The 26153-nt window shown below is 36.9% G+C and overlaps 1 protein-coding gene across 1 annotated transcript in view; it reads left to right on the plus strand.

The window, feature by feature from the left end:
* Positions 1 to 26153, plus strand: part of Ptpro (protein tyrosine phosphatase receptor type O) — a 228093-nt gene that overhangs the window by 181059 nt on the left and 20881 nt on the right. The window contains exons 14-19 of the mRNA XM_047549974.1: positions 1568 to 1700; positions 3545 to 3665; positions 7917 to 7985; positions 10535 to 10618; positions 16731 to 16766; positions 19735 to 19816. Coding sequence (XP_047405930.1) covers positions 1568 to 1700; positions 3545 to 3665; positions 7917 to 7985; positions 10535 to 10618; positions 16731 to 16766; positions 19735 to 19816 — 525 coding nt within the window. The remainder of the gene's footprint in view (positions 1 to 1567; positions 1701 to 3544; positions 3666 to 7916; positions 7986 to 10534; positions 10619 to 16730; positions 16767 to 19734; positions 19817 to 26153) is intronic.

Here is a 26153-nt window from a genome sequence, read left to right on the forward strand (position 1 = left end):
AGTACAAATCTTTTCACACTGAATGCCAAGATAATTAACTTTGATTCCTTCACCCCTTTGATATTCTCCTCTAAAAATTTCTCTCTTTGTGATCTGTGCTGAGCTCTATTCTAAGAATCCTTTTTGAAAATAACTGCTCTGCCAGTAATGGATTTTATTCTCTGTAACTACAGTGATGTCTCCTTTAAGAAAATAATGGGCAGTCAGTCAACTGAGTCCTCTTAGGAAGGTTTTCTTCCCCTGAAATCATCCTTTTCTAGAATAGTGGATGACATGAGAGTGGGAAGCCAGTGCAGATGACTATCTCTTTAGGTAGGGGTACTTCAGAATCCTCTCCAGAGAGACTGCTGTGCTGATTCATCCTTTCGTATGGGGCAATAGTACTTGTCAGTAGTCTGGCCACTGGTTCTCCAAGTTAGCACACAAAGTTGCTGTACTTCCGATGGATGTTGTTTTAGTCAGCTTCCCATGAAAACCCCAGACTCCTTCAGCCACACCCCCTCTGCCTACACTTACCACCCAGTCAGTCCATTCCTACTAGGAAGGACAGATTAGGTTACAGCTCTCACCATCTAATTATTTCACCTCCAAACATTCCTGCATTAATACAGGAGCTCAGGGGGAACACTTCATATCCAAACTATAATATATGCCATATAAAAGATAAAAAGGAAGACAAAGGAGTAGGGCCCTTAAATATAAATAACTGCTACAAGTCAAAAAGATAAAGGTCAACAACCCCAAACAAATATAGAAAAATAAATACAAAACATTCTTGAACATATGAAAAATTGATCCATTTCACTCATGGTAATGAGGAAATACTAAATAAATAAAACTAAGATACAACATACTGTGTTGGAAAGAATGCAGAGAATAGGCATTGTCGCATATCAGTGGCGGGGTGTAGCTTGGAAAGTGTCTATGAAAAGACTATTTTTCAGTAGCTTTCAACATTAAAAATGTATATTTTTTGACCCAGCAATCCAAGTGCTAGGAATATATGATTGTATGTATGTTCATGTAGTTTTCCTGTGTATGTGTGTGCACATATATTAAGTATATCTATACATGCATATGTTCCCACATTTATGAAATGATATTCACTGTAACACTGCAGTAGCACAAAAAAATTAAAGATCACCTAAACTTTCATCAATAATAGGGGACTGGCAAAATAAAGTATGCCCTTCCAATGTATTTCTATGCATCCCTTAAAAAGAATAAAACATTCTAATCTGTACTGGTGTGGAAGGAGTGCCAAAATATACTGGTAACTAAAGAGAAAAAAATAAGCAGAACAATGTAAAAACTGTGTCATCCTTTATGATTAACTATGTCTTATGTATATGCCTATACATCCATTAAATGGATATAAGAAGAAAAAAAAACCTGACAGTAAAGGCTACCCCCATGGAAGAGAAATGGATAGAAGGAGAAAAGAGAAACAAGGGAGTCTTTAGACATTTTTACACTGCCCACAGATTACCTTCTCAACTATGAAAAATAATTTTAAAGACAAAATAGATGAAGATTTGATGAAGTCTTTTATCTTCTGCATCTCCAGGAGCCCGTTGCTGTTTCTTCCCATGTTGTGACCATCTCCAGCCTCCTCCCTGCCACCGCCTACAACTGCAGTGTCACCAGCTTCAGCCATGACAGCCCCAGTGTGCCCACCTTCATAGCCGTCTCAACCATGGGTAGTTACATACATGAGTGGAATCTGGTCTTTAGAAGTTATTCCTTTCCATATGCTCCTTACTTTTTCTTTTAAAATATGTATCATCTGTTCTTCTAATGGATTCAATTTTCCCTTGAAGAAAAAAACCCCACGTCCTTAATTCCAATCCCAGAGTGTACTTAGTATAATGTCTGATTTAGAAAATATACTTACTATCTCTGTGCCTTTGCTTTTTATCTATGAAATTAGAAAAATAAAATATAGAAAACCCTAGCATATGCTATCTGAATGCTGGTTGCTGCCACCACCTTCACCATCGTCATCCTTTTATGTAGTAGTAGGCACAGGATCCTCATCAACTCAGCTTCATCTGTTTCAGCCTTAGCCATCAGTTGTCACTGATGAGAGAGTGGCAACAGTAAACTCAAAGCAAGAAACTGTCTAATCCATAAATAAAGTGTCAGTGGGCAGTCAGAAAATAATGAAGTTTCTGGGGCAATGTTTATCTCCTTACTCTTTTCTGAGTTGTACTACACGTCACTCTCTGGTTTGTTAGAGCCTTATTCTACAAATTGAGAACCTCTGTCAAGCCTCCTGAAGTAAAGCCACTGTTTCTGGCACATTATCCCTGCATAGGGTTCACTTTCATTTCTGTAATATTAGTCCTCTATTTAGCTGCTATATTCAGGGATGACTAAAATGGGTTCTCTTTTTTTGGCTTTATGTTTTTAATTTTTGTGTTTTCATTAGAAAGGACAAAATGGACCTGAAAAGTAGTTTAATGGTATCTCCTCTCTACATCCTATTACATCTTTCTAAGTATAATTTCTATTATTCCTTGTCATCTCAGAAACCTAGTGCAACAGATGCTTTTATTAAGCTCATCTAAAAGTGAGAAAAATGACCCCCAGAGGGGCAGAAAGGATGGCTTCCCCAAATGGCAATTAGCAGTCAAGCTCACCTGAATAACCTCTTCTGCCATGAGACTATTGTTCTTTCTGTTCAAGCACCCTGCCCATGAACTGGAACTCAGCTAGCCAAAATGGGAAGTAGCAAATATCTGAGCCTTATGGATCAACTCCTTGATTCTATGATTAATGCAAAGGATGGTTCCAATCTCTTCTGACTCACTTTGAAGAGCTTTATAAAGCTATTCAACATATTTTCCTGGCTTTGTATCCTGCCCATCCATACAGTGTAAAGAACTAGGCAACGTATAAGTGCTACAGTATATAGACCAGTCATAATCTAAAGCATATGAAAAGGGCACAACCCCTGTTCTTAAGGGCCCTCTAACTTATTAATAGGTTTAATCTCTTGGGCTGTGCAGATGGAAAAACCTCTGAGCATATGGTTACAGATCATCAGAATGCCCGATTCCAGTAACGTGTTAAGTGCTGCAGCAGATGGTAGCTCGCTCATGCTTTTTCATATACATTATTAGTTGTGAGCAAAGTATTCAGTTGTACTTTCTGACTTTAAAGTCATGGGCATAAAATAAGAACCTGCCACCTTCTAAGCTTTTGGAAATGTTAAACAATGATAGTGATAATACATAATGAATTCTAGATTTGTAGTTTTCAAATAAATTTGAACTATGGCATTCTTCCCATTTAACAGTTCTCCTTGTAAGAAAAAACATCCTGAATGTTGGAGGACTTTGAAGTAGGTTCAACTCTTCCAGCTACCTGAACACCATTTGTCAATCTGCTAAGTCACAGTTGAGTGGGAGGTCATTGTTAGCTTAGTTTGTTTCAGATTTTGCTATTGTTATCATCATAAATTCACTGCTCCTTATATTATATGGTCCTGTCAGTTTCCAAATAATGGAGCCTCTAATAGCAATACCTGACTTCTCTCTAGTTACAGAAATGAATCCTAACGTGGTAGTGATCTCAGTGCTGGCCATCCTAAGCACACTTCTCATTGGACTGCTTCTTATTACCCTTGTCATTCTTAGGAAAAAGCATCTGCAGATGGCTAGGTAAGTTTTGTTAATATTTTATCCAACACTTAAGAAATATTTTTACTTATGTATGTACAGCTTTTGCAGACCTAAACTGTATAACAATTTTATTTGTGTCTATTTCTCTTTTGTGTGTTCTCTAAGTAAACTATTATTTTAGAATATATTACTATTGAAATGGTAAAGCAATAGGTTGCTGTTTACAAATAACCAGACCTCTTGCTATCAAAACTGATATGTTAATAGTCCCATAAATAAGGATCTGTTACATTTGAATACATTCAGACGTATTTGGAATAAAAGAATGATCCATGCCTGTTTGGTATGATTAATGAAAGAAGTTAGTAAAAATGGAAACCACAAGAAGAACAGGAGGTTGGGCATGGTAGAACACACCTGTAATTCCAGCGGCTCAGACAGGTAAGGCAGGAAGATAACAAGTTCAAGGCCAGCCTCAGCAACTTAGTGAGACCCTATCTCAAAATAAAAAATGGAAAAGGTCTGGGAGTGTGGTTCAGTGGTTAAGTGCCCCTGGATTCAATCCTTGGGAAGAAGAAGAAAAAGGAGGAAGAAATTTAAAGATGTATTTAAAGGCATAACTGACCGGGCAATAAAGTAGATAAACATGGGGTACCATGAAAATAGAAAACAATGACTAATTCTGAATATGAAAATCAACTTCACGAAGACTGGAATTTGACTAAATCTTAGTATAATAAGGAAGGAGTTGATATTGTACTGTGGTTGGAGTATGGAGCTCTGAACTTACACTTTTTAAGGTCTAGTCCTGATCTGTGTGAACTTACGTTCCAATGAAGTTTTATTCACTTAAAAAATGCTAATTGAGTCCTACTATCTGTCAGACTCCTATAGGTACTTGAGATGGAAGTATATGACGATGACAAAAATTCATGCCTTTGTGGAGTTTGTATTCTAATCAGGAAGATAGACAACAGACAATAGAGATATAAGGTACAAAATTGTATAGTATGTTAGGAGGAGATAAGAGAAAATAATAGAGTAGAGTAAGGGAGATTAGCTGTACCAGAATTGGGAGAGGAGCCCTGAGAGGTGAGTAGGTTTCACTCAATGACACTTATAAGCTAACACTTGAAAAGCATGGAGTTAGCCTTGTGTTATCTCCAGGAAGCATGTGCCCAGTAGAAAAGCAGCCTATACACTGCAAAGACCCTGGGGTAGAAGCATGACTGGCAGAGGGGCCAGCATGACTAAAGCAGAGGAAGGGAAGGGAAGAGTAAAAGGTGATGTCAGATTTGCAGGGTTTTGTTAATCCATTGTAAGGACCTTGGCTTTTACACTGAGTAAAATGGGCAGCCATAGCAGAGTTTGGAGCAGAAGATTAACAATATCTGACTTGTGTTAATATTTTCATTTTTAAAAAAACAGGCTGAACTGAGGCAAGAAAAAACACAGGTGTATCAGCAGGGGGCATCCTCACAGTGATCCAGACAAGACATGGTAGTTCAGTCCAGAGCAGTAACAACAAAGGTGAGGGAGAAAAGCAGAGGGGTGGTTAACAGGATTTACTAAGAAATTGAATGTGGAATGGGGATGTATAAAGGAGTCAATGAGGACAACAGGTTTGGCCTTAGAAGGATGGAATTGCAATCAACTGAGAGAGGACTCCAGATGAAAGGTTTCAGAATTGAGGAAACATCAAGATTCAGCTTTGGAAATATTACATTGGAGATGAATTTCAAGTACAGGTATGGAGTAAGAAACTGCACACGAGAAGTCTGGTGTTCAGGAGAGAAGTCTTAGTTTTAAAGATATAAATTTGAAAGATGTTAGCAAATAAATGGCATTAAAGCTACAGACTAGGTCAAAGTCAGAGGGTAAACACAAGTAAAAGAGGGCCCTGGATCAAACACTGGAGCAATCCAATATGAAGACTTCCAGGAAGAAAAGAGGATGACAGCCAGAGATGGGCAAGAGGCAGCCAGTGGAGTAGAAGGGAATCTAAGATTATGGTGGCCTGGAAGGCAAGAAAGAACCTATACCAAGAAGAGGTGAAAACAACCCCTGTATTAGTGGATAATCAGGAGCAATAATGCAGTAATAACATAGCATGGGAAGTATGCAGTAAATGTTGGTGCATAATCCTAACAGCAGAGGGGTGGTAACAGATGAAGTAATAGAAGTGGTGGTATTTATGAGAGTATACTATAGAATTTTTGTGATGCATACAGCAAGGGTGGTTCTAATTCATCCAGCTGGTCATTAAAGCCAAGATTCTTAACATTTTTTGTGCCATGATCTTTGGCAGTCTGATGAAACCTGTAGATCCCTTTCAAGAATATAACAGATTGAGACAAACATCACCCTATGTACGTGTATGATTACACAAATGGTATGACTCTACTTCACGTACAACCAGAGAAATATTTTACCCCATTTGTTTACAATGAATCAAAATACATTTTTTAAAAAATAATGCTTTCTTTCTAAGAGGATAAGATAAAACACAGAATTACACAGAAACATGATGCTCATATTTTTAAAAACAAGTATATTATTTACTTCTTTATTAACACATTAAATAATTAATTCTCTAACTCATAATTTCATTGGGATAATATTTCAAGATACATACAGAAAGTCTAATGTATAAAAGTATCTGTAATTTCTATTGTTAGCAAATCACAAGTACTGTTATGGTGGTTTATTGTCTACTTTAATAATACAAGAAACTTTTAAACTTCAGCTACAGTTTGTGAAAATGAAGACTTAGCTTTTTTTTCTACTTAAGTGCATAGAGCTTTAAATTCTATCTTTGGACCTCATATTAAGAATTTCTGAATTAGAAAGTAAAAGAGATCCCACATATAGGAAATCAAAATGGGAAAATATATTGGTATATATTGGTAGTATATAATTTTGTAACATAATATGATACAATAATATTATTATGTTTTTCAAAAGAAGAAAATTGTTCTTAGAATATCCTAATAAGAGCAGTCAGATAACTGAAGTGATTAATTTCAGTGTTGAATAAGTCCATCAATTTCACATATAGAAAAAAATGAGAGGCATGAGCCCCAGTGAGCTATGTTCTCAATGCATGTTAGTCAAAAGGTGAAGAAGGTATGAGAACATGTTTACCTTTTTTTTTTTTCCCCCCTCCAGATTTTGTTGTTGTTTGTTGCTTGTGGGTTTTGGGGGTTTTGTTTGTTTTTGTTTTTTGGTATGGGGAATTGAATTGAACCCAAGTGCAGTTAACCACTGAGCAACATCCCCTACCCTTTTAAAAGACTTTATTTAGAGACAGGGTCTTGATAAGTTGCTTAGGGCTTCACTAAGTTGCTGAGGCTGACTTTGAACTCATGATCCTCCTGCCTCAGCCTCCCAAGTTGCTAGTATTACAGGCATGTGCCACTGTACACTTTTTTTCCCTGCCTGAGAAAGTTAAAAAAATAAATAAAAAACTTAATAGTCTTTTGTTTGTTTGTTTGTTTGTTTTACTAACAGAGTAATTGAAAACATTCTGGGTATGAAAAATTGTGGAATGAGACAGACATCATTACCCTATGTACATGTATGATTACACGAATGGTGTGAATCCACATCATGTACAACCATAGAAATGAAATGATGTACCCCATTTGTATACAATGACTCAAAATGCAGTCTGTAAAAAATAAAAAAATAAATGATTTTTAAAAAAACAGGCAAACAAAAAGAAAACATTCTGGATTTGAGGCATGACAGAAACCAACCTATTTCAATACATACCACCCTTATCTCAAGTGATAAATAATAAAGATATCACAATATAAGAGAAAAAAATTGAAGGAAGTAAACAATTTAACTTGGCCTATCACTATAGGGAAGAAATAAGAGTGCTATAAAACAAAACTTCACAAAAAAATGTGAAACAAATAGACTCTCAGTTTATCTAGGAGTTTCTATACCTCACCAATGAAGGCTTTTTGAAAAATATTATATCCCAAAGAGTGCAAAGATGTATTTTAGGATCACAGATGCCTTGTGGCAAAGATTATGAATTCTTTTGGACTCAAATAAGTTGATTAGGAGTCTTATAAGAGACTGTTTCATTTTGCTTCATTTTTCTGTTTTGCATTGTATGCAATAAAGGAACACAAAGAACTTACATAAGCTCTTTTAAAAAAACAGTTTAATGCTGTCATTAAATTTTAATAAGCCAGTAAAGGCTCTCTTTATTTTCATGTCAGGTAAAAGAATGCTCTCTCAAGCAGTAACCTTGATTTTGTGGTTCCTTTCAAACAGGGAATGTGGAGCAGGAACATTTGTCAACTTTGCATCCTTGGAGAGGGATGGAAAACTTCCCTACAACTGGTGAGTATTATTTTGGAACAAGCCTGTAGATAGCTTATCTATGTTGTTTGAGCTTTAAACTTGCTTTTACTATCTCTAGGGAAAAGCAGTTTTGTCTAATTGTTCTTTTATGATTTCAGTGACAGCAGACTTTCAATGGCTAGATTTCCACAGGATATATTGGTTTCTACAAGCTTAATACAATACTGAAGTAGAGAAAATGCCCTAGTCTGTTCTGTATTACTGTTTTGAACAAAGGACTAATGCATCCATACTGAGGAAGGAGGCAAATGCAGGAGCCACCATAGCCATGCTGAGGAAGGAGGCAAATGCAGGAGCCAGACTGAAAGTGGGGAAGCTAAAGGCCTGAGGGGAGACTGCATTGAAGCAGGATAAGACAGAGCAGCATCTCCACTTAAAACTCACATTCCAATGCCTGGGGACAGCAACTACCACTTCTGTTAAAAAATTAAGTAGAAATGTACAGCCCAGGGCCTTCAACTCTCATGCTTACAGATTGATAAATATCAAAGCCAGAGGTGTCCCAAAAGAAAACACGGCCTCATTTTTCTTTATGCTTGAGTATTAAGGTCCTTTGGGGAGGAGGTATTTGGGAAATTAGAAGAGCATTATCAAAAGATTAAATTGGTTGATATTATACCTAACAATGAGAATTAACCTATCCAGTTCAACTAAACCCAACAGAATCACTAATTAAGTAAACATTGACTATGAAGTCACATTCCTTATATGACCTAGTTTGTTTCTGTTGCAAGCAACCATGCAAAGTATATTTAATACATGTATTTCCTATTAATCCTTCATAAGTGATTTTTTTCCTGTTTTCTAACCCCCAAATTATAAAAGAAATATGTTTGAGAGACAACATTTAACCCTACAGAATCAATAAGGGAGGGAGTACTTTTTTTTAAGAATATAAATCCAACTTCCTTGAGTGTAGATGATTCCCATTCTAGTTGAAAACGTGGTTGAAACAGAATTCTTTTCAAAAAGACAATACATTGTGCTATTTTTATTTTTTTATATTGTTTATTTATTTATTTATTTATTTTTTGGTACTGGGAATTAAACTCAGGAGCACTCAACCACTGAGCAGCATTCTGAGAACTTTTTTATTTTTCATTTTGAGACAGTCTCACTAAATCCCTGAGACTGGCTTTGAACTTGGGATCGTTCTATCTCAGCCTCCCTAGCCACTGGGATTACGGCAGTGGCTACACCGCCACTACACCACTACACCTGGCCTGCCATTTTTAAATTTTAACACAAAGAAATTTTGCTATTAAAATACAATTAGCCCAACAATAAAGAAAGAGAATCTCGTAAACTCTTGATGGTGAAATTTAGGAAACATTAGATTTGTTCAAATATACATCAGCACTCATCAGAACACTAAGAGATCAACTTAATGATTCCCGTTTCTTGCCTGACCAGTAAACAAGTCTCATCCCAAGAGTGGTGATGTAGCCATCTAGTAACTGACCCAATTGCACACATGACTCAGGAGAGCTATATATTAACTAACTTCACAATCACTCACAATTTGTAAAACTTATGGGAGATCAATTCGGGGAGAACCGAGGGAAATGAGAATTCACTTTAGGACCTTCCTATAAAATCAAGCAAATTCTTCTACCACTCCTGGCAAAGAGTTTTGCCAGCAGTAGTATTTTTTGGCTGACTGAGAATGGGTATCTCAGTGGTAATTTGTAACTAAAGTGACAGGGTGACAGCATCTCCTCACCATTCTGAGAATAACTAGAGCTGCAGCCACAGGATATTTTTAAATCTACATGAATGGATGTTCTGTTTTACAAGTGGTTTGAATATCTGAAATTGGACTCAAACCAGGCGTTTTAAATCAAGAGTCTGAATTAGAATTGAAGTAAAACTAAATAATTTTGTTCCCACTCAGCATAGTATCAATGAGATTTTTAGACTCTGCAATTGATGAGCTGTTGATGTTGAATGAATGATAACTGCGTATCATAACATTCCTCTGCTTTAAGAAACATTTTTTAGAAATTATATAGCAATTTAAACTCAAAATAAAGTTGCATGTAATCATCCCAAAAGCTTAGAATACATCAAAATCATTATAAGTAACCTGTCCATTTATATCTCCACATGGAAGCTGATATTTCACCATCAAATGAGGTTATAATGGGTTTCTTAAAATAGGTTTAAGCATTGGAAGGGTAATATCTAAGAATAAGACATGCGATAACTAATGAGGCATTTAAGAGACTCATTTAACTGAATGCAAAATGTAATCACCTAATAGCAGACTAATTGACACAAAGTAAGTTCAAGGAAATCTATCTGATTATAATAAGGTCTTGTGTGAATAAAAACTGATTTTGTCAATATTGTAGCATTTAAACCCTCACTTTTAAATTTTACAGAATGGAATATTATTTAATTGTAATTAAGGTGCTTGTCATATTAATTGATCCCAGTAGGTAATTTACTGATATCTGTTCACAGTTTATATTACTAACTCTTGCCACTTTTTCATCTTTACATCTGTTATCTATTAATGCTCACAGGCGTAGGAGTATATTTGCTTTCTTAACCCTGCTACCTTCATGTCTTTGGACTGATTATCTTTTGGCATTTTATATTAATCCTTGGTAAGTGATTTTTTTTACTGTTTACCTAACACAAAGTCTTTAAAAGCTAGCTTTCAAAAAGTAAACAAGATTTTTCTTTTCAATTATTTCATTTATTGGGCAGCATCTAAAACTGTTAATCATATATTGAAATGCATTAAAGCAGTAATAGTACCAAGATGCCTGTAATGTTTTTTCCATTTAAATTTTCTTCTTGTGATGTTTTGGCAAGCTTTTCTTTCTTTTATTACTCATCTATTTCTTCATAGAACCAACTCATTGTCCTCTCATCTGCATAAATGACGCTTTCCATTTTCCTTCCCATCCCCATGTATTAGAGAGATAGGAATGTGGAATGATAGATAAACAAGTCTACACTCTGTATTTGGGACTTCTTTTTTAAAAATAATTTGAATTCACAGAGTATTGAATAACTGACTGTACAAGTTTCTTTGTATAATTATTTATTTTCCTCCATAATTCTGCATAGAGTATTATGGTACCATTTTAGAAATGTGAAAATAGAGACTTAAGGAGAATAACTATTTAAATGTCATATACTACCTCATAAGAAATCTAAGTTCCATCCAAAAGAATTAAGGTCACCATATTATATGTACACACATTTATAGCAGCACAATTCACAACCCCAAAATCATGGAACCAGCCTAGATGTCCATCAACAGATGAATGGATTACAGAAATGTAGTATATAGACAAAATAATATATATTCAGCTGAAATTATGTTATTTGCAGGAAAATGAAAGGAACAGCACAGCATCATGTTAAGTTGAATAAGTCAGACACAGGAAGTCAAAGGTCACATTTTCTCTCATATGGGGAAACTGGAGAGAAAAAAAAGAGGATAATTGGGTTCTCATGAAAGTAGAAGGGAGAGGAGCAGCAGGATAGAGGAAGGAGGTCCAGGGGAGGGAGTGGAGTAGGGCAAGGGGAGGTACTGGGGGTTGGAATTGATCAAATTAAACATGCATGTACATGTGTGCCACAGTGAAACCCACTATTCTATGTAATTATCATGTACCAAAAAAAAACATTGTTTTAAAATTTTTAAAGAAATCTAACCCCCCAAATCTATTCTTCCCCGTGAAAAAGCAACCTCCTTTTGTTATTTTCTTGACTTCATTTTAATAAATCTTGAAACATTTCCTTTTTGTTTTTCTAATAAACAATAACATAATAACCTTGAACTGAGACTAAAGAATCCAAAAGGATCATTTCTTCTCCCAAGCTATAAGAGAAATGGTAGCAGTTTTCCAGAGAGCTGACAAAAAAGTCATTGTCCTTAATAGTAATATATTGTATTTACATACTCAGTTCCATATAGACAGATCCAGAAATGTGGGCAACTTGAGAAGGACTCAAAAGAAATCAATAAAAATTACCTTGTGAACGGGAAAGATGGCTCACGTGGGGTGGGAGGAGATGACAGCAATCTGAGGAGGTATTCATCTAAAAAGACAATTGCTCAAATGTTCTTCCTTTTCTCTGAAGACAGAATAAATGCAGGGGGTAATTTAGAGTTTAGGATTTCAAATCACAATGGAAGAAATATAAAAACGAACTTTCTCACAACAGAGAATGTCAATACCAGAATTTGTATTTTCTTTAAACAAAAGAGACTAGAGGAGAGCTTTGGAAGCAAGGGAGGCAATGATGCACATATAATAAAGTCAGAGGGCATACTAGATGAGGAGGCCCCATTTGCTGTTATGTTTGTTGTTATTCCAGTTTTCAGTGTAAATTTCATTATAATCAATTCAGTGTTTGTATTTACCATCCTATAGTTCTCAGTTTTGAGAAGTGCATGTAAATTCCATTTTAACCCCCAAAATGCACTTGATTTTCAACTCATCATTTATCAATCATCCTCAAGATTCTACCTATCGTTAGAATACTTGTAGCGAATACCCTTAAAGTAGCCTTCATGGATTTAAATTAAAACAGAATAAAGTTGGATATAATTTTATATTCATTTTCTTGCATTTCTCATTTCCCACAGTTTTAAACTTCTATCAGGTAGGCCTGTGCTTATTTGCCTGTCTTTCCTACAGTCCTGCTGGTGAACACATCTTCAAATTTCATCAGTCCTTTCAAGGTCTCTTCTTTACAGTAGTGATCAAATAGCATGAGACTCAACTTAGGGGTGAAAAACTCTTCATGGTTTTTATAAGAACCATCCTGAGACTGTAAATGGTTGTCTCCAAGTGCGAAGAGATAACAAAACAGAGTATGTGAAATAGAAAATCCCACTCAGATCAACCAGTGAAAGTATACTGAACAAAATTTATATTCTCAGCCCCAAGCATGTGCTACATCAGATACAAAAGAAAGCTTTATGGTTCTTATCCCTTCAGGCAGCGCTCAGAAGTCACACAACCACTCAAATTCCCTGCCATTGGTTTCCTTCCAGGACTTAAGGATATTTTCCTCTGCTTTCATTGCTAATGAGCCCTTTTGAATCCTCTTTCAGATGTTTGTCTTCATATTTCATCTACTTTGTTAACAACTACCACAGATAAAAGAGCCACACCCCACATGCTTCCTAACACCCTGTCCAACTGTCTCTTGAAATTGTCAATTTCTTGGAAAAATACATTCCTGTTGATTTTGTTAACCCTCCCAGTTATTCTAGTGTTTTGTGTGGAAATCAGGAGACAGTATTGCTCAAGTCTTTTCCCTGAGTGGTAGCAGAAGCAGTGTACAGCACCATGCCCCATCAGGTTGGTTTCAGGATTATATTATGCAAAAATTTTGTACTTGATCTTGGAGCTTATTTCCTATTGAAAGAAATTATCTCATTGGAACCAGCTCTGTCTAGTTTCAAGGTTATTTGTTTTTTTGGTCACTATCACAGCCACCCTCGTGCTGTTCTTAAGTATTCAGTTCTGCTTGTTCTAACTCCTGAATAGTTGGCATTTTAGCCATAAAGCAACATCTAGTTTAAAGTGTTCAGCTTCACTCAGGGTTGTTGCTTGTCGTATTGGAGAATGGCACATCCCTAAAGACCTTTTATAAAATTTAAGATGGTTTCTGTTTAGCTCATGGAAAAGTAAGTAGTGTTTATGAAATTGGAGACTTTTTTAGGATTTTGTTTTATTTTGTTTTAACCATTATAAATCTCGTGTCTTTGCCATTGCTTCATCTTCTACTTTGGAATGAATGCCAGCATGGTCGAGACTGCCACAGTCATAAAGAATTAAGAAGAGTGCATTTTAGCTTCTTGAAGTCATTGGGACTTCAAACCTTCCCTAATATAAGTGACAGAGAAAATTTAAAGAAGTGCAGGATCCTATATGCATTTATTTACTGTATGTCTGATGGGTGTTATTTGTTGGTTATTTGGAAAAGCTTTTGTAATGAAAAAGCAACACCCTATACATCACCCCAAATTTTCACTGTAGCATTCACACACACTCTAGCTCTTGCCATAATGTTGCTGAATTAAAATTGCGAGTGAAGGCTTAACTTGTTTACAAGTGAATTTTCTCCTTGTTTTAGTCTTGCAATCAGCACAGCAATTGAAAATGTAGGAAAATTCTATCAATATCTCTGAGGAGTCTCATAATTCAATCCTGTCACATTCTGTCCTGTCTTCAGATATGGGAACACTTTGGAATCAGCAAAATCTAAATAGAACAATGAATGTTGTGCACAAATCATAAAGACATATACTTGCTGTGGCCATATGTCATGCAAAATATGTGATATAGAATTTTACTTTACATTGAAAGTGTACTCAGTAATGAATAAGATTGAAAAGAAAGAAAACATGTCTTCCCTCCATTAATCAAGTTTCAACACAGCTGTTGAATAGTAGCAGCTTAATATTTCAGCACTGAATTTATTCAGTGTCACCCTCTCACATACATTTGTTTTCTCCTAGTTTCCCTTAAAGTCTGTTTGGATAGGAAGCATTTTTTTTTTTTTTTTTTTTTTTTTTTTTTTTTTTTTTTTTTTTGTTCACTCACAATCTCAATACATGTTGGCAGCCTCATGCCTTTACCAGAGCTGTTATCCAACTACCCCGACATTACTCTTTCATAAAGTACTAAAGTAGTTGGCTCTCACAATACAGAGTAAATGTGGGATTCCTAAAGTTACTAAATTACTATTGCAAGAGCTGAAATAAAAATCAATAGATATTTGTTTTAGTCTGCTTTTTCACTGCTGTGACTAAAATATCTGACCAGAACAATCGTAGATGAGGAAAAATTTATTTGGGAACTCACAGTTTCAGAGGTCTTAGTCCACAGAACAGCTCCACTCTTCGAGGCTGGAGGTGAGGCTGAACATCATGGTGGAAGAGTGCAGCGGAGGAAAGCAGCTCGCATCATCAGGAAGGAGAGAAAGAGAGAGATAGACTCCACTCTCCAGATACAAAATATATACCCATAGCCACGCCCCCAATGAACCACTTCCTCCAGCCACATCCCACCTGCCTCCAGTTACCACTCCGTTAATCCCAGCAGAGATTGATTCACTAATTAGGTTAAGGCTATGACCCAATCATTTCTCCTCCAAACCTTGCTTTGTCTCACATGTGAGCTTTTGAGGGACAGCTCACATCCAAACCATAACAGTATTTCTTTAGGTTCCAAATGCCTAAATGAAACAGCTATACCCAACATTACACTGGCTTTTTGAAAGGACGAGGGAGGGGTAAAGTAAAAACTAGAATTTAAATTCCCTCTAAATTTCAAGTGCAGAAGGCAAAGAAAATAAGGAAGGAAAAATAGGAAAGGAACTACTGAATGGATTGTCTTCACTTAGAAATGGAAGAAATAAAAACTACCCCAAAACCACTCACCTTTATGGATGTTTTCCTACAGTTCCTAACCTGTATGACTTGTTCTCCATCCACAAGCCTTTTCACCCCAAACAGGATCTCACAAGACCGAGTCTAATATCCAAATCGTAATTGAATCATTAAGTGAAGCTGTGAGGGTAAATGGCAAGGACGTTTTGTTTCAATTCAGTTCAACTGGAAAAGCATTTATTGACCACCCACTGTGTGCTCCATGGGGTTTCAGGAACTTTGGTCTTCCTGCATGCAACTCACAATCTTACGACATGAGAACAGCTCCATTATTAAAGTGCTATGAAAACAGAGAAAGTAGTTCTTCATTCCGCTAAGGCCTTCAGGAAGAAAGGCATTCAAACATTCACAATTTTAATATAAATAGTTTGGTACATGAGGTACTTATATCACAGCATGTTATTTACTACAGATGTTTGTTTAATGAAAACTTATGTGTTTTCACATAAGTTTAAAAATTTTTAAGTCTAAATATATTTAAAGACCTTTGAAAATTCTTATAACAAACATTTACTATGGTCTACACTCAATTAAGTTCTAACATTCATCATTTACGTAAGATAATAAAACCCAATAATGGTGTTTCAATAGATACTATCTTAGCATGAACTAACTTAGGTTAGTTATTTTATCTGCTGCATGAAACCTTAACTATCTTAAGTCATTAAGCAAAGCATGCATAAGCATTTCCTATTCCAGTTTATGGACTATTAAGGAATTAATAAGATGTGTGTAATAGGTCCAATTCTTCAAAATGCTTAAAACCTGATTCAAAAGAATAAAAGCAATGCTAGAGAATTGTATAATTACATGTCCACTTTGATAGCATGAATTCACATACACTATGAAAATGTCAGAAAAGTTTATTTTAGTCTTGAATTAAGAAATCAACATACCTTCTCGTCATTAGTTCTCCCTCTTATTTTCCAATTCTTCCCTCTTGCCTACAGAACCTGGAATAAGGAGTAGTAGATACTTCTATGTATTTATAAAATACTTTAGCAACTTATTCACCAAGAGTTAAAAACAGTGTTTCCAGAACTCAATTCTTTAGCAAATATGAACTATATAAAGTGCAATATGTTCCAACAATCTAAGAATCTTTAAAACAGAATCTGAAGTTATTATCATTTTAGTCTCATGTAAGGAAAAGTAATTTAAAAATCCTGATGTATATTTAATGAAAATTAAATAAAATTGAGGTGTCCATATAATTATTTAAAGCTCTTCAAGTTTAATCAGTATATTAATCAATTCTTTTGCCCAGATAAATTTGTCTTTTTTTTATTTCTCAGGAGTAAAAATGGTTTAAAGAAGAGGAAACTGACTAAGTAAGTTTTTCTTACTATTTTGTTTTAAAAGGTTTTTATAATTATGATCTTAACTTCCCAAATCTTAAAAAAGAAAAATTCCTTGATTTCAAACACAGGGATGATTAAGGAAGAGGTAAGTGCTTACTGTGAGTATATGGGTGGAGAGACCACTAAGGAAGTTGGTCATGGAAACCTTGGCAGGAATAACAACCATTTTTACCACATGAAATCTGAGGAAGAATGGATTGTTAAGAATTATAAAAGTCTTATAGAAGGAAGTATGGAATCTAAGCAGATGAAAATCTAATGTTTAGCAATATCAAAGGTAATAAAAAACCCTTGCCAGTTTGTATTTTGAAATTGTGTTTATTTCAGTGAAAGGCTTTCATTTTATGATGAAATACTTTGATAATTCTGTCTCAGAAAAACCTCTATAATAAATAGGAGAGACAATTCCTCTAGCTAGCTTGTGGCCTTACGTATCCACTAAACTGTTAAGGTTATGATTCTATTGGGTGAAAATTAACCATCAGTTGGTTTCCAAAGCCTAGTAGATTATCACCTCCAGCCCTTTTCTTAAAATTCCACACATAAAGAGTAGAACACTTTTACAAAAAACACTAACTTTACTCTTGACACTTTCCTAGAATAGAACATTGCTGCACAAATACAAGGAGGTGATTAGGGTTCCCTGCAGGTCTCTGACATCCACAGTGATAGAAAATAATCATGGGATAATCAGTGATATAATCCAAAAAAAATTTTTGATGTAAACACATTTTTTATTTAGCCTTGAGTGGTCTATAATCTTATAGCACACAGATGCAGGATAAGTTCCCTAAGTTTTTTCAAATCGGTATGCATTCCATTAGCTTTGACCAACTGGCATAGGAAGCCCAAGGCCATCCTCCACATAAAAGAGTCACTGTCACCTGGAAGAAATAGTTGACCTAAGCAGAAAGACTTTGTTGTCCACAACTATCAGTTGGTCTGTTAAGTGACCTAGAGAAGCATAGACCACAGCATTCAGAGGACAGGATCTCAGGACAAAAGCAGAGACTCTTTCAGAGATGGCTCCTCCCCAGACCCAGGCAAAGACAAGAGGAGAAATCAAACCTGGGCAACAGGTTTAGGAGTGGTGGGACCTGTTCACAAGTCAGAAACATCACATCAAACCAACTTCCTCCCTCTTCTCATGGTCCCCCCTGCCCACCTCCGTCTCTGTTTCTCAAGAGACCTCCCCTCTACTTTCATTTTCCTTCTCTTTCCTTTTCCTGTTTCACTCCAAATGCCCCATCATACCATGTCCCTTGGAGTCTTTGTCTTTTTTTTTTTTTATCTGTACTTATTTTCATTCCATCTTCCTTTTCCTCACCTCTTCTCCCCTTTCCCTCTAATTCTTTGTCATGCTGGTCGCTGGTCCCCTCCAAGCTTTCTTTCTCTCCTCTTCTGCCATATGCTTTCATATGTCCCTTCTGCTTCTTGATTTTGCTTTTTCTAACCTAGAGATTTGTTCTTAGATCTGCCTTCCCTAAATATGCTCCCATTTTCTAGATGAAAACTAGAAGTGTTAAATCCAACTTTAAGTTCAATGGCCTGCTCAACAACAGCAGCCAGAGAGTGCAGTTCCAATGGAGTCCATTCCAGGACAGGAGTCCCACCTTTAGCCATTCTTTTGAAAAGATAACAAGTTTGAAGTGGGAAAAGCTTTGAACTGGGGCTCACCCTGCGTGGGTTCTAGACAGAGCTTCGCCACTTGGTGGCCTGCTGATACTGGCCTACTCACCTCCCTCCCTCACCCTTGGCTCTCATCAGGAGCACAGGGCTAGTGTTGTCCATGGCTACCTTGGGGATCAACCAAACAAGATAACATATGTGAATATTTATGCACTGTTGAGTGCTTTATGAGTATGAATTATTATTGTTATTATTGTTAAGTAAAATCATTAGAGTTTCAAATTGTTATCTGGGAGGTTTAATGCCCTTTAAAGCCTACTAAAACCTTAACACAAATTAACCTACCTGATTAGCTGATCCACAACTTTAAAAAATATCTATTAAATTTTGTGTAATTCCTAATAAGACATAAGACCACAGAAAGATAATATAAGCTGTGCGACATGGCACAAGACTAAGGGAAAAGTCAGCTATGGATCCTGCCAAATAGAAAGTCTTGGGTTAGATGACAGAATATGGCATTCTACAGAATCAGAGAGTGGGTTGGTATAGGTAGCTCTAGAAGAGATAAGCAACTACAAAAAATACAAAAAATAAAACAAATCCTATATACAAACACGCACACATGCACACACACACACATACACACACAGGTGAAAAATTCTGCTGCAGATGTAGAAACATAAGCTTGGATATATTACTTGAATAACCCTCTGAGCCAGTTCAGTACTTTCATAGAGCATGCAATCTTTTGAGTATGACTTTCTCAGGTCAGACCCTGGTAATTTCATCCTGCTGACCCAGTCTCTGCTCTGGGGATACTCTGCTCTAGCAGCACAATTCCTTGTATTATTAAAGTTGTTAAACTCATAAGTATCTTTACATACTGTGTGTCAATCTTGTGGGATAGGTATGACTATAGTGTTTAATCAATGACAACAAGGGCTCTCTGAAAAGTTAGGTAATTCCCAGGATCTCATTGTAAATAAAGAACTGTAAACTATAACTCAAATTGGTTTCTGTTCTTCTCGGTATGCTGGAACTTCCTAAAAGTAACACCTGTGCATGCAGATATATATATAAATAAATCTAGAATTTTTTCCTATCTCAGGGAAGTTTAATACGTATGCCCCTTTTTTGAATTATAATGTATTAGAAACTGTTAAATTGAACTAAAAAATAAAATAAAAATGAGTACTAATCTTGGAGAAGTAAAACTTCTATTTTCCTCAAGGAGAGTGTGCATGTTTAAGAAGTATGGTATTAAACAATATTTAATACATATCAACATTTCTTGTGTTTGACAAAGCCCAGTTCAGTTGGATGACTTTGATTCCTACATCAAGGATATGGCCAAAGACTCCGACTATAAATTTTCTCTCCAATTCGAGGTGAGTTGGGTAAAGCATTATGGAGGTTCCAGAATGGGTGGGACAGGGAATGGTGAGGTTTGTGTTGGGGACATTGCCCTGCTCACTGGGCAGCGCCTGCCTGTGTTGATCTTGGCCTCAGCTTCTGGCTCAGACAAATGTCGTCTACGCTTGACCAATAGGCCAGAGCTTGAATATCATAAATGAAGAGAAAGAGAGAATAGATGCAGATTCTGAGATGAGCAAATACAGGTACAGGAGAAGCCATCATTGAAAACCAGGAAGTTTTTAGTGTGCTTCTTCTGCAGCTTGGGCCACAGTGAGGGCAGCTGGTGAAGGAAACTAAACTCCATTTGTGTAACAGCCTGGAATGGAGATCTCATAGCTCTAGGATTCCTGGCACGCTACTTAATATATCTTTGTGCAATTTTATTTTCTTTCCTTGGAAAAATTGGCAACAGTGAGTAACAATTGATTTGTTTAAAAAAGAAAATTTACCAACACCTCTTTTTTTTTTTCCAGCACACGTATTTTTTCTTTGAGTCTATAAAAATATGTGTCAGAATAGATGGAAACGAGTAAGTGGGAAGAATAGTTGATCCTTACTTGTTCTTCCTACACATCTCGAAGCTCGTAACAGCCTCTTATTCTTCAGGTTTCCACAGCATGTCTGGAGTGGTCAATGATTTAGGATGATGGGAAAGATAAAGTGACATTTCTAAATTCTATAGCTTTTTTTAAGCCCACGTGCTCTTTTCTTTTAAAGCAGCTGCTTTTGCTTTGTCCTTTGTGTTCATTTCTTCTTTCCCTTCATCTGTCAAGGACAGCTTTAGTCTGTAAAAAGCAGCAATAGTCCTGATGTGAATATTCTTAGAGGGAATTCAGGAATGAGAAGAATTTTACATACTATCAAATACAAGCCCCCTAATCACCACCTGTGTTGTGAGAGATTCCACACAGAGCCTGCTCAGTTATCCATCACCTGCAGGTGCTGAACAAATTATAGATGCTATGCCAAGTGTTAAATCTCAAAGAACTGAAATTCAATTTGATTCAGAGACCTATGGTGAGCACAGCATTTCAGAAAAGTCTATCAATTAAAGAAGAGTTTGTATAAGAAAACAAGAAGCCAAAACTCTGCAAAAATAATTGGATGTTTCTGATTATGGTGAGGAAAATGTTGATATAGCTACACTTCACACCTTCCCACATTCTCCTAATTCCTTTGAGATTAAATTCGTTGGTGGCACAACTAATATCATTACCTCTGCAGGGAACTTACAATTAATGCCCTCAAACCCATATGTAACTATTAATGGTTGCTGAATTGCATTGTTATTTTTCAATATGCAGTAAGTCATTTTCTAGTGAAAAGGAAATATTGTTTTAGTGTGAGTGACAAAAACGTAATTCAAACTAGGCAAGACCAAAGGAAAGGGGGAGTTGTGCAAAAGTTACTATGGCACCTCATATAATCAAAAGAAGGATCGAGTAGCTAAACCATGGAAGTAAGTGTACAGGAGCATTCCAGTTGCAGCAATATGTGAAGCAGGGGCTAGAGCCCAGTAAGCCCCCTATTTGTATTTCTCATTTCTGATCTTCTCTCTGTTTTGGTCTCCCTTCCTTTCAATGCTAGCCAAATTATTTTTCATAGTGGAAAATAAAGCCATCAGGACACCTGAACATCACCATTCTCTTATTTTCATAATTTCCAAAAGCTATCTCATTTGTAGTTTGCAAATTAACAGCAGAGAGTTTTGATGGGCTAGCCTGGATCATGGTGCCCATTCAGACCAACTGCAGTCAGAGAGGGAAGAATCACATAAACTCTTACTGGAGGAGCTAATGTGGCTGAATTAGCTACCAAAGGAGGGCATTACTCCCAAGTAGAGAGGGCACCAGGACAGCAGACTAAGCGATTTGCAAGCTAGCTTTAAGTGCCATAAAAATATGTAAAGCACAGGGAATGAAATTGACCACATTATATTATCATACAGTGTGCATGTATGAATACATCAACAATCCCTCTACTCTATATAAATATAATACACCAATGAAAGAAAATTTTTAAATAAGTAAAGAATAATTGTACATTTTATGTGCTAAATGTTCAATTTATCATATGCTAAGGACTTTTATACATTCGATGTGTAAATCAACACATTTAGGATTTATAAGGAAGTTAGGAATGTACTAAAATAGCAATCCAACTCACTACCATTTGCCAATAATTACTATGGAAAATAATTAATATGGAAAAAGTCACATATTTTCAAAACCTCAATTTCTTCACCCATAAAATGCGTAGGTTGAACTAGACCAATGGTTCTCAACTGGTCAAGTACCAGTCAGTCCCCCCGAGGGAGTTTGGGAATGTGTAGGAGTTGGTTTAGGTCCTTGTAGTGGCTTGGGAGAGGATACTAATAGTATTTAAGAGGAGAGGACAAGGATATTAAATGTTCTGCAGTGAGTATAACAACAAAGAATTGTCCCAGACCTACAGCGTTTCATGAGAAATGTTGGACTAAGTGTGGAACAAAGATACAACCAAGCCTTACAACCCATGTGTGTTACTCAGGGTTCTCCAGGAATCCAACAGGATGCATAAATAGCCAATGAAATGTATATGCAGAGAGAAAGAGATTTTTTTAAAAAGGAATTGGCTTATACAATTGTGGAAACCGGCAAGTCTGAAATCTGGAGGGCCGACTATCAGGCTGGAGACCGAGGGAAGGGGTGAGGTTGCAGTCTTGAGTCTGAAGGCTGTAGAAAGTTAGAATTCCTTCCTCTATAGGGAATCTGCCTTTCTTTTCATGCACTCAACTGATAGGATAAGGCCCATCCAGTTTATTTTTATTTACTTTCCTTAAATGTTCATCACATTTTAAAAATACCTTCATAGCAACTTCTAGACCTGTGTTTGACCAAGGAACTGGATACTGTAGTCAAGCCAAGTTTACACATAGCATTAACCATTACTCCATGATTTGAAAAAGTATTTAGGATTTTTATTTATTATGAAAATTGTAAATTTATCTTTATTCTTAGAATATTGTCAATCACATAATTTATTTGGTGCCAATTCCTTACATGCATGCATGTTCCAGTGGGAAAAATACAACTCCCTCTCTAGGAGCCTTTTAAATCACAGGCTTAGACTGTACATCTTAGACCAACATTTGCTCAAACAGTGACCCACTGGTCTTACTTCCTTTTCCAGGTGACAGCCTCTAGGCATTGCCAACTCTCAACTTCATCTCACCCACCATGTCTTTAGGTTCAGTGTCAGCCCTTTTCAGAGAGGCCTTGTGTTCCTAGGTCTGATTTCTGGGTGTATCCCAGACCTTTTACATGGAAGTCCTCAAATTTTCCTGAAATAAATTAACAGCCATTGAGGTTTAAGGGGAAAAACTGTTTCCAGCTCTTACTGGGGACCCAAGAGGGTACTAAGATGACTGAATCAGGTACCTCCAGTAGTTGAAGAGTTATTTGTTCTGCTTACATGAATGCTTATACTGCTTGTATTCATTTTGATCTGACACTGAAAAATCACCCTCACACTGAGAAATTGCATCATTTATAAGCATTATGCAAATTGAAACTAATGTCTGGATTTACATATATTACCAATACAGCTATAAGTCATACATGAAGCTACGTAAGTTGCTAATTTGAGTTCACTGAATAAATCCCTTTTTCACTCTGCATCTGATTTTGGATCTACTGAAAAGATTGATTATCTTTCTGACAAAAATGTACATCTTTTCTTAAAGAGGTTTGGGACCAAGGGATTAATATCAAGCTCCTGATGTTTCACAAGAGAAAGGTTTTGAAGAACCAGACTCCAGAGCCTGACATGTGAGGGGCCACGACCACACCACATGCTGCTTGTTCCGTGTCTAATTTCTGGGCTTCATGATTGACCAGGATGCTAGTAAAAGTCCTCATCACCTCTGTTCTAAAATGTGGCTACAAAGATTAAAATACAGCTAGATCCTGCCAACCAGTTCAAAAGGGATGATCTTTGATTTCTGGTAGTAGCCTCATTTGAAACTGTTTTTACTTTTATAAAACAAGTCCTGTTCAGTGGTAGAGCATATATGAGACCCTGGGTTCCATCCTCAGCACCACAAGGGGGTGGGAGAGGAAGAGCACCTCAGGTCCTCTCCAGCATTCTTATTCCAAGTGATCTTTGCTTCTAGAACTGAGTTTTTCTCTCTCTTACTTTTTCCGTTCTAGATTTTGTTCTGTTTCCAAGGGCCTCTACTTGTAATGTTTGCTTTGACTGGAGTGCTACCCCTAAATCACATACGAGAGCCCAGGGATCAGCTAGGTCTTGCTAGTCTCTCTTGAGACTGATTCCCTTCTTATCTCATTTTACATTACCCATCTCGGATTCCCGTCATAACTGCATCCTATTCTTTCTTAAGGTACCTGGTAGGAGTTAAACTGTGTCCCTTCCAAAGATATGTTAAAGCCCTAGCCTCTCAGTACCTAATAATGTGACTTTAGTGGAAATAGGATTGTTGCAAAGCAATTTGTTAAGATGTGGTCATGCTGGAGTAGGATATGACTGGTGTCCTTGTAAGTACTGTGCTCACCAGTTGTGCCCCTGGGACTCCTTGACTGGTAACCTTGTAGAAAGATAGTCATGGGAAGACACAGAGACAGAGTAAATTCCTTGTCAAAGGCAGAGACTGGAGTGTGCAGCTGCAAGTCAAGGAAGGTCCAAGGTTGCCAGAAACAACCAGGAGCCAGGAAGGATTCCTGCTACAGGTGTCAGAGGGCCTGTGTCCTGTGACACCTTGGTTTTAGACTTCTGTGCTCCAGACAATAAATTTCTTTTGTTGTTAGTCAACCAGTTTATGGAACTTTGTTATGCAGGCCCAGGAACTAATACAATACTTCACTAGATAGCTTGTTCTAATGCTTTCTTCTCTTTGAGGTTACCTGAAAATAGCCAAACATTGTCCAGTCCCATTGAATCATTTTAACTGCTGTAGACAGAACCTCTTTTGTTTCTCCACACTTGTTCTGTCCTTATGAATAAGTAGTCTAGTAATCTAGCTCATCTGACTCTCATGTCCACCTTATCCCAAAGTAAGCACCAAGTACTGTCACCTGCTGACATTACAAACTCCAAATCCAGAATACAATTTGTGCTCTTCTCAGACAATGATGATGCAGATTATGGGGCTGAATGTCTGTTACTCTCCCAGTGTTCATATGCTGAAGCCCTAATTCCAGTGTTACAGCACTTGAAGATGGGTCCTTTGGAGGTCCTTAGGGTTAGTTGAGGTCAGGAAGGTGTGGCCTTCATGGTGGGATTATAAAAAGAGACACTAGTGGGGGTTCTCTCTCTCTCTCTCTCTTTCTCTCTGTCCCCCCCACTCCATCATGCACACAAAGAAGTCATGTGAGTATACAGTGAGATGGTGGCTTCCTAGAAGCCAAGAGAAGTCTCAGAGTGAAATCTACCTTGGCAACATTGGTTCAGACTTCTCAGTCTCTGGACTCCCTAATTCCTAGGGATGCCATAGCAAATTACCACAATCCTGTTGTCTTAAGACAAGTGAAAATTGATTCTCACAATTATCAAGAACAGAAGTCCAAAAACAATGTGTCAGCAGGACTACACTCCTTCTGAAGGTTCTAGGTGGAAATATTTCTTTTGCCTATTCCAGCTTCTGGTGCCTCCAGGATGCCTTGGCTGGTAGCCACCTCATTCCAATCTCTGCCTCCATGTCTCTATGGCCTTCTAGTGATTCCTAATGACTAACAAGAGCAAAGACCTGTCCTCCAAATAAGTCATTCACTAGTTCTGGGGATTAGAATATGGACATAGCATTTTGGAGATAACCATTCAACCCATTGCAGATAACTATGTAGCCTAGAAAAAAAGATAGATTATATTAGAAACAAAACTGGCAAAAGGAAATTCAAAAAGATTTATGTTGGGTTCAAGCCATCACCTCCATACTTTGCCTTTATGAAGATTTCAGTCTCTGATGTTTCCATATGGTTGGAAAGAAAATAACTGCAAAGTTACTGAACCAGAAACTTAGTATTTGATTTTCCACTTAGTGACAGGCTAAATTACAAAGACTGCAAAGCATTTGTGTATACATGCAGCTCCTGTTTTGCTGTGGTCCAACTCTGGCAATTTGCATTTCCAGCGTTCAACCAATTAAGCCTCTCTTATCAACTGAGGGCATTTACAGTGGCGAGGCAACACACAATTAAAGTTCTATCAGTTAGTCAGCTTCCATATGTGTGCCAACTCTCAGCCTCAATCTGTTTCCACAGTTTCTATTGTATCTGGGGCCTTTTCCTGTGGCTTATCAGTCTGTCCCCAAAG

The sequence above is a fragment of the Sciurus carolinensis genome, chromosome 4, assembly GCF_902686445.1.
Source record: "Sciurus carolinensis chromosome 4, mSciCar1.2, whole genome shotgun sequence".
Classification (NCBI taxonomy): domain Eukaryota; kingdom Metazoa; phylum Chordata; class Mammalia; order Rodentia; family Sciuridae; genus Sciurus; species Sciurus carolinensis.